Below are 9,197 nucleotides of genomic sequence, written 5' to 3' on the forward strand. Positions count from 1 at the left end.
TACAGTGACAGGATGGCTAGTCTTGCAACTCGCCCCTGTTCCCCTACTCCCATTCTTTACTACGGCTAACTTCCCTCTTTTTCCTCCATTCGAGGTTACTTCATTCGTCCCCCCATTTGTCACATCATCTACTCTTCTTATCTTCTTCCTTCCTTGTTCACCTCCTGCCTTTTTCTCCCTCTTCGAAAACAGCAGATAAAAGGAAAGACAAACAAACCGCCCAACGCCAATCCAAAGCCAGTCCTCTGCAAGACCCACAAGGCTGGTGTGGGTGATGCACACGGAGACGATCACTGGAAAGGCAATAATGAGACAATGAGACCAGAGGACAGAGTACAATTATCAGCCAGCTGCAGGTGTCTACAGGCCCAATCAGGCGATGAGGTATTTTACTAAAGCAACCCTGTTTAATCAACAAAAACATCAGTCTCTCTCCCTCTCCTGCTTTTTTTTACTTCCATCCCCACTCTCTGCCAGGCACCACTCTCAACTGTCTTTCCTTCTCTCTCCCAGCTCATTATTCTATCTCTTATTCTCTTTCCCTCCTCTTCTCTCAGTTGGAGCTCGGCTGATTGCAATTTGCTAAAAAAATGCCTGCTCCTAAATCCCTGCTAAAATCCTTGCTCTCCCTTTCTCGGTACTCTCTCTCTCTCTCAAGCTGTTTAGTTCTCTTCCCCTCCCTCCCTTCCAGCAGAATTTCAGCCAAGGAGCCTAGCAGAACGAACTCTTGACCCCGTGCCCTTCTGCCCCCTGTTTTACCTAAAGACAACCTCTATATAAATGTGCCGTCGCTTCGGATTATTGTGTCTGAGTTACTGCCTGGCACCAGCACCGCCCCACATTGCAATCCCCTGGCACGCGGCCACCCAGCGTGCCACGCATGGCACTGGCACTCTGCCACTCGCACACGCCAAGACAATAACATACAGACACGCAAACGAACAAAAAAACATGCTCTCTTAGCATTGAACACGCAGCCTCCCAGTGAGCAGGGAGTCATGCCCTCTCGGACTGATTCAGAAAATACAGTGCAGAAATGTGTAATGAGTCAGACACACCACCCTGAGCCTCACTGACACAGACGCACTCCACGGTGGGCCACTGTTGGGTTAGCTGCAGAAATACCAAGTGCTGGAACCATGAAGCCAGCACAATGCCCTGCTGTGGTACACATGTGACAATGGAGAACACATTTAAATAAGCATTACGGAAGATATTTCCCAGATTAAGGCTAGGCTGTACTTGAGAGCCTAGTCTTCCTAGAACTCAGGCTGGATAAAAATAGTTGCTCTCCAGTAAAGGCCTCCCCTCTGCCCAGAATAGCAATCCCTGGTCTTAATATACTACCTGTCTTCAGACGGGATTATCTCCAGCTATTATTCAGTGCTCTGTATAGCCATCTTTAACACTGTTTTATACTGGACTGGATTCTCAGAATGAATCAGAGGAAGGACTCGAAATCAAGAGTCAATATAAAGGTCTATTTGGGGATCTCCTGGATTGTTTTCTGTTACATAAAGCATTTGGGTCAATCTTCACACTTTTGAATTGAATTCTGGCGTAAATCCATTTCGAAAAAACAGGGGGTTGTAAGCAGGAAAGGGGTGGGGTTCAAGTGTGCCTATAGACCTTGTTCCTCATTATCATTGGTTTGACCGTGATGGATTTTATTTCTTTACTGCTAATGAGCTCTGCTTGCAAAATTAAGTGCGCTCGCGTGCAGAACAATAATTTCTGCAGTCGACGTTCTGAAAAGAGCGTGCTTCCATGTTTGATCTGAGTTGTGGTCCTTCCCCAATTTTTTTTGGCATGCAGACTATGTGTCTTGTCCTAAATAGTTTTTAAAAGGTTAGTGTGTTCAGGAAAAAAAAAACAATCACTATAGCGAAGCCCCACTCATCCGGTATTGTAAACCAAAGAGAAGTCCTCTGAAAATCTTTCATTTCAGATCTCCTGCTTTCATTCAGCAGTGGGAGCTCTGCAGCTCATTCTAGATTTTGCAGGAGTAGCTAGTTAGCTTGTGGCATAACTGATCCCTGAAGAAATGGCAGCGGAAGGAATACAAAAGGAGTAAGAAATTTAGGAACAAGGAAATGCTGCTGACATGAAGTAGTCCTTTAATACAGTGGCTGTCTTCAGACAGGATTAACTCATGGGCACTGATGAGCTATTACTGCTAGCTACCTGTTTTAAATAGAGATCTTAATACCCCTTATTACCAAGGAAGTGCCATGTCTCGACAGGCTCTGAAAATAACCTCAGTGTGCTGAGTGATCCTCTGAGACAGCATTGTGTCAAACCCCTCATTAACACTGTGGAAGGCTTTCTGGAACTGTCACGAAGATGGGATGCAGATCTCACACTAAAGAGAGGAGGCCTATTCTCAGATTACCTCCCACTGCTGGGCCAGTATTAGTAATTATGCCAGCGACTACACTGGTAGGGTTTTTGGTGTCAGATAGTTACCACAGGGCCAGTTCTAGTTCATCCCTGCTAAATTATTTATAGTAAAATTGGCTGGTAATTGAGCATTTCTCTTGCCTTATACGTTTCTTGTGTATCTAGTTTGCCTAGTTTTCACATGCTTCATTTCAAGAGCAATTTGACGGAGCTAGCAACACTGCCTCAATGTGTTCGGAGTGAGAGGCGGCCTGGAACTGCACTTCTCTGATCTGAGAGGCTACACCGTGAGCCAAATGCCCGCGCACTCGAGACAGCAAGGCTGTGTTTCCGAGATCCTGCGTGAGGTTCCCCCACAACAATCGGAGCATCTCTGTACATTCCACCAGATACGCATACAGCATTGAGCTCTCTGCTTCAGAACACGCATGCATTTTACAAAAGTATGCATGGATAAAATACAAAAAACACAGTAAACCAGTGATTCTATTTCTGTAAATACTGTATAATAGGCAATAAGAATAATTGCAGGGATTACTATGGCACAGTACTCTTAATCCATTGCGCTATAATTAGCTGGTTTGTTCCAAGCACAGTAAACAAGGCCAATTAACTGTCTGGCCATTTTATTAGGACCCGCACTTTTTGGAGGCTTACATACAGCCTGTCGTGAACATCTTCATAGGAGACCTCGGTCTGCTGGCCTGAGCAGGACCCTGCACCGCTGTGGAAATGAAGATGACTGAGTGATATGAGTGGTGATCCATGCAGCACAACAAGGCATCAAAACAGAACACAAATGATGATAGATAGGTGGATAGATATCCATCTACATATGCATACACACTCATAAATATAAGCTCTTAATAAAGTGCCCCAGCAGTGTGTATAAGCTTGGCCGATGTCCAGACACTATGTAATAAGATCCCACAGTGAACTCCCTCTCTCTGTCTGTGGTGCATTAAGCCCTGTGGAGGGGCACACATGGTAGTGATAACTAAGGCAGTTTTTCACACACTGCTCAGCTCCCTGCAGTCTTGAGTCTGGGCCCAGGGAACTCGGTGTGCTTCTCAGAAACCCGCTGAGCTGAGCCAGCAGTGCGCAGCCTGGCTCGGCTCCCCTGCGGCTCTCAGCCACTGACCACGGCCCCCAGCGCAGCCCCCAGCGCAGCATGTCCTGCAGGTGTGACACACACACCCCTCAGCGCAGCACATCTCACCTCCCCTGAGGAGCGGACCTGCCTTGTAAATAGACAGGCTTCCCGCTGCCTGCAGTGAACCTTCGCCGTGGACAAGAAGCCGAGCTCCCACGGCCTGTGCTTTTTTGCAGAAAGCGTATTTTGCAGATGTTTTCTAGGTGGACAGGCAGATAGATCGCCCTGATCACACAGGACTGCTGCTACAGGACAGACGCTCTATGGACACGTGAGAGAATTCGAATGTCATCACAAGCAATCCGCCCTCCTTCACCGTAAATGAAAGCCACCAAATCATGTTCAAATGGATAAGCTACAGCCTCCTGACAACAATAGCAGATGCCTGTGGACGTTGCTCCAAGCCACACTGTCCACCCAGGCTAACCCAGTCCCGTCCCCAAGAGACCTCAGGAATTCCAACATGGAGAGAACGGGCTAGTGGCAGCCCAAAGTACTGAAGGGACGTTTTTTATGGAAAAGCTTGTGGCTTCCAAATAATTAATGCTAGGGCGGGACGCCTCTTTGACTGTGCCAAAGGTACGCCATACTCCTGCTCTGGAGCACAGTCTCTCCCGCAACTGTGAGAAAGAAGCACGTTTCAAGTCACGCGTTTGGCTGAGACGACAACATGGCCCGGCCATCCTGGGACAATCCCACGGTTTCTGAAGCAGGAAGAGGGATGATAGGGGGGGAGGCAGTGCCACTCTCAGAATAGCCTACTTCTTCCACAACCCCACCTGCACGCTCAAGGATGGACAGTATGTGCAAAGCAAACAGGCTATGGGGACAGGAGAAGAGTGGGATGGGTCCCTAAAATTTAATGACAAAGTTTCACTTTTCCTCCACACTCCCATCTTCTCAAAAAAGCTCAACCCCTTGGTCCCTGACTCTACCTTTTAAAGCAAAGCCTGTCGTTCTTTATTTATGGTGCTGCATGCCTCCTCAATCGAACATCCTGCAGGAAAGCAGGCTTCCTCACTTGCTAGTCGTCCCAAATTTACACACACCGAAACTGCTGGCCCGCGTCTAACAACCTCTTGTTTCAGGGCCTCCTGAAAGAACGAAACACCAATGTGCTACAGTCCAGACGACGGACACCGAGACAGAGGAGTCACTGCTGAGTGACACTTCTGGGTCTCCCAGGATAGCACTCCTTCACCGTCCAGCTCACTGATAGTTCAGCACTCAGGGCTCCTCGTCTTGGACACAGACCCGCCACCTCTGGACTCCTGGGCTCACCCAGTTCTGCGGACGGAGCCTTGTGGATTCCTCAGTCTGCCTCAAGATCTCAAAGACAGACTGCATCTGAAATGACTGCGCAGTTCTCAGCAGGATGAGTCTTGCTCTGGACATACTGTACATCTACAGGAGCTCTCTGGGCTTAAGAACCTGGGAATTTCACAAAGGGTCTCCAGACTCATGCAGTACTTTAGACTGAAGAATAGGCATTTGTACTCTGAAAAGCCACCTTCCTGACATTTTGACACATTGAGAAATCTGCGATAGGGTAGGTACTGTACCATTGTCTTTCTGAGAAAGATAGGCACCTGTACTTTTCCCTACACAACTTTGTTAACAACACACATCAAGCAGACTCTAAACAGATTCGTAGAGGATATATAATTGAATACTCAACAGGTATTAGAAAGTGTACAATGCAGACTGTACGGTGCATTCCACTAAGCAATCCGACGCGTATTGTACAGCGCCAGTTACCAAGAGTACAGAGGGAGCGAACAGCCGGACTTGGCGTAAAACTTCGTTCATTTAAGCAGAAAACAAGCTAACGTCTTCAAATCACATTAAGGATTTGAAATAGAATAGACACTCATAAATATTCTTTCAGACGTTTTAAAACGCTGCAGAGCGATAGGGAGGCAGACAGGTAGTTCTGGTTTATAAAACACCCTCGCTAGTTTTATCGCTATGACTTAGTAGTGTTTCCCCACCCCCAAAAAAGGCTCTGTTAAAGTGAATTTGGTGTTCTTTTCGCAAGATACCGAAACAATTCACCTCTGTGGGTCTAACAACACACGCTCGCAACACACCCCACCCACAATTTGCTTCTAAAAAAAAGTTGGCCGAGGTTCAAGCAGGGTTAATCAAGGCTACAGAACGAGACGGGCGGCGGTGGTTCGCTCAGCCCTGGAACCCAGCTTTCTCGCTTGGCTTCCAGAGCTGACCCAAGTCAAAATGTCACCCCTGGTAGCGCCAGCTGTCCCCAGGATGACCCGCTGTCCCTCACTGCGCTAAACACGCGAGGAATGAAACCAGAATCTGTATTTAAGGTGGAAATCGTAATCGCTATATTTAATTCCCAGCCTGGTTTTAGTCTAACCGTGTGCCTGAGGTCGGAGAGATGCACCTAACTCCAAATGAACGAAGGGCGCGCTGGTGTCACACACCATATACCGGCATCTACCTGCTATTGGTGTCCGTACCGTGCAGCCAAAAGCTGCCTTAGGATTGTTACTCACTAATCCGCTGCAGAGTTGCCCAGCCCCTTCATTCTAGTAAGAATTGTTCATTGTTTCGTTCTGACAAAAGGTTTATTTTTAAAAATATGAAGCTCGCTTCTCTCCCCCCCTCCCCTCCATGAAAAAAGAACAGCGCATCTAATGTTCTCTTAACAGACAGTGTCGGGTTAGGAAACCGGCGGTTTCACAGTCTGGAGGGACTGCTAACAATACGAGTACCCAGACTGTACAAAATGTGTAGGTCTGCATATAGCAGACAAGGCGATTTTTGAGGCTGCGGTGTGCGTTAACACGAAACTACTGTTATTGCATTATTCATTACCATTAAATAATTACTTCGAATATAGTATATGCTTGTTATGAATAAAATAGCATTAGCGTTGCCGTCTGCAACACAGGCAACTTACCTTCCAGCCCGCCGAGCTGTTACTGTCGCCTTTATCTTTGAAATAAGGTACATATCGGACCATCCAGTCGTATATCTGTGACAGTGTCAGTCTCTTTTCCGGGGTGCTTTCAATGGCCCTGGTGATGAGGTCCGCGTAGGACTGGTTACCCCACGCGTTTCGCCTGGAGGACTTCGCCTTGCGCAGCTGACCGGCTACATCGAGCGCAGCCCCGGCCAGGCAAGGGAGCGCAGCGGCGGAGGGTGCCGGGGCGCCGGCTGGGTGTTTGTGCTCCGCCGGGGCGCCGCCGCTCCTCTCAGCCCTGCAGGCAGCCACGTTGTCCGGCTCCTGCTTCACGGAAGACGCGGGGAAAGCTCCATTTTCCTCCTCTCCTCCGGGGAAGTCTTCTGGGCACGGCAGCGGCCAGGTGCATGAGCGCGGCCGGCTTTGGGGCTGGAAATCCGAATCGATTTCAACCTGATGCGCTTCCAGTTCGTTGTCCTCCTCCATCATAAGCATTTATCCCGATGTGTCCGGGACCTGGCTGCGAAAGTGGACACGAAATGAATCCGAGTGTGGTCTTTGCGTTCCTTTATAAATTTTGATGACAAAACAAAAGGGGAGTCCGAATCCCCGTCAGGAGATGCTGCGAGTCTGTCGCGATCAAGAAGCCGGCGAAGACTATCTCAGAAAAGCCGGTAGCTGTGTGAACAGACCATTCTGTGCGACCAGCCCGCAATATCAGAACCGAGCGTGCAAGGATAATAGTAGCAACAAAAGCAATAATAGTCTTTCTCCCGTTTCCATTAGCCTGAGCGATCCACAATAGGGGGGAAAAGAGGAAAAATTAAAAGGCTGTGTACAGCCAATCCATCTCTCAGTTATGCCCAACTGGAGACACGAATCCAGGGCTGCATCAGAGTAGGGAGGGCTTTTTTTTCTTCTCCTAATCAAGCCGTGCAGCAACAGATGATCGCTATGACAGCAGGGCTAAGCAATAATCACAGACAGACGAAATTCGACCAAAATCTGAAAAGGGGGAAATCGATGGAGTTTTTTTTTTTAATTTATTTATCACCCCCTCCCCGCCCCTTTAAAAAAAAAGGGGGCTGATTCCAATTTCCCACGTCTAACAAAAAAAAAAGACTCGTCTTTTCGGGCGATTTGTACCCCCGCTACACACACACGCAACTGATAATATCCCACTGCGAGGACAATTACTCTCTTAAAAAATCAGGTCGCATGAATCATTTATAAAGCGGCAGAATTCCAGACGAAATCAGCCGCGCAGCTCCAGTGCTCTTCCTTCCCTTTGCCTTCCAGTTCCCCGCCAGACAGTCCTTTTTATTATTCTTACTTATGGTATTGTAGCTCTCTCTCTCTCTTTTTTTTAATTTTATGAGCCCCCTTTTCCCCCTTCGTTCACTCCAGCTTCGGAGTAGTAAGAAAATGACGCACCGGGGCTTTTGGCGTTTAATACAGCTTGCTATCCAATAACCGGGCGAAGCAGTCACAGAATCACTCCCCCTACAGAACAGGTTTCGCAGGGGGGGATAAAAAGGCGATCAGCCGCGCTAGCGCCCCTACTCCGCACGGCACGATGGCAGCAGGGGCAAAAGAGAATGATTAGGGGCTGATCTCCTTCTCCTGTTCTTGTTGCAGATCAACACCTCGCAGTGGGTCGGGAAATGCGCCCCGAACGCCGCGAAGTCAAGTGGCCAGGTCGCGCCCAAGCACCTCCCCCGTGAAGAATTACAACTAACCTGCTTACCGATGGCTGTTAAGAACCTCGGACTTGAGAGCCGGGTCTCAGCTAATACTCTTGAACTGCGAGTTTAAAAATAACAGCCCGACGCCATCGCAGGCAGCGTGCGTACAGCAGTTTATTGTATTATCTTCTTATATTTCTCCATTCGCCCCCACCCAGGTACTGTTAGTCCCGGTTCCCAACAAGTGTGTCGATCTCGCCACCTGTTGCGGTGAGTCGGTCGCTCGGTGCTGGAGCTGCCCTCCCCCCACTGGTCGCAATGACCCGTAGTTTCCCTTGGCCGGCGGGACACCGAACCGGGCTCTGCCGTAACCGTACCGGGCCCCGGAAAAACAGGTCGTCAAGGTCTCTGAAAACCTCAGCCACTCCGGCGGGGTGCAGGATGATGGAAGGAGGGCGTGGGCTGACTGGTTTTGGTCCAGTCGAGATACCCGATACTAGCTACGAAAATGAAAGAAGGACCAGGGGCTGTGACACAGTCAAGAGAAAGAGCAGTCGCCGGGCTTTGTGAGTGTAGTAACTGTTGCGTGCCTGTCTGCCTCTTGCTCTCAAGAACCGGGTGGGTTTGTTGTGGATGTCACATTCAATAGCAGCCCGTGTTTGACCCACGTGTGTTACTCACTCGGATTGCTACATTGACCGAGGGGATTCCGCCCACGCAGCGACCACAGCGCCCGCCTCCTCATTGGGCTCTAAGGACAACCGGGAGGACCCACAAGGCCGGTCCTGTGAGCTGATTGGTCATCGTCTGACACTTACATCCGTCCATTGGCTGGCATTGCGTCAGATGGGGCGGAGACCTTTGCCACGCATTTCGCTGTATATTTTTTTTTGGTGGAAAATCCCCCCAGCGGTGACGTCACTCATTTACTATTGACAGTTGGTTGTCAGGGGCGACCGTAACCTCAAATGCTCCGCCGTGGAGTGTTTTCATCATGACTAAACTAGTCTCAAGTCTTTCACAACATAGA

At 48.9% G+C, this 9,197-nt stretch overlaps 1 protein-coding gene across 1 annotated transcript in view; it reads right to left on the reverse strand.

Annotated features, from left to right (window-relative positions):
- Positions 1–7,779, reverse strand: part of foxo6b (forkhead box O6 b) — a 31,316-nt gene extending 23,537 nt beyond the window's left edge. The window contains exon 1 of the mRNA XM_088932050.1: positions 6,480–7,779. Coding sequence (XP_088788176.1) covers positions 6,480–6,977 — 498 coding nt within the window. The 5' untranslated portion in view covers positions 6,978–7,779. The remainder of the gene's footprint in view (positions 1–6,479) is intronic.
- Positions 7,780–9,197: the final 1,418 nt, after the last annotated feature.

This window comes from Atractosteus spatula, chromosome 14 (genome assembly GCF_055471065.1).
Source record: "Atractosteus spatula isolate fAtrSpa1 chromosome 14, fAtrSpa1.hap1, whole genome shotgun sequence".
NCBI classification, from domain to species: domain Eukaryota; kingdom Metazoa; phylum Chordata; class Actinopteri; order Semionotiformes; family Lepisosteidae; genus Atractosteus; species Atractosteus spatula.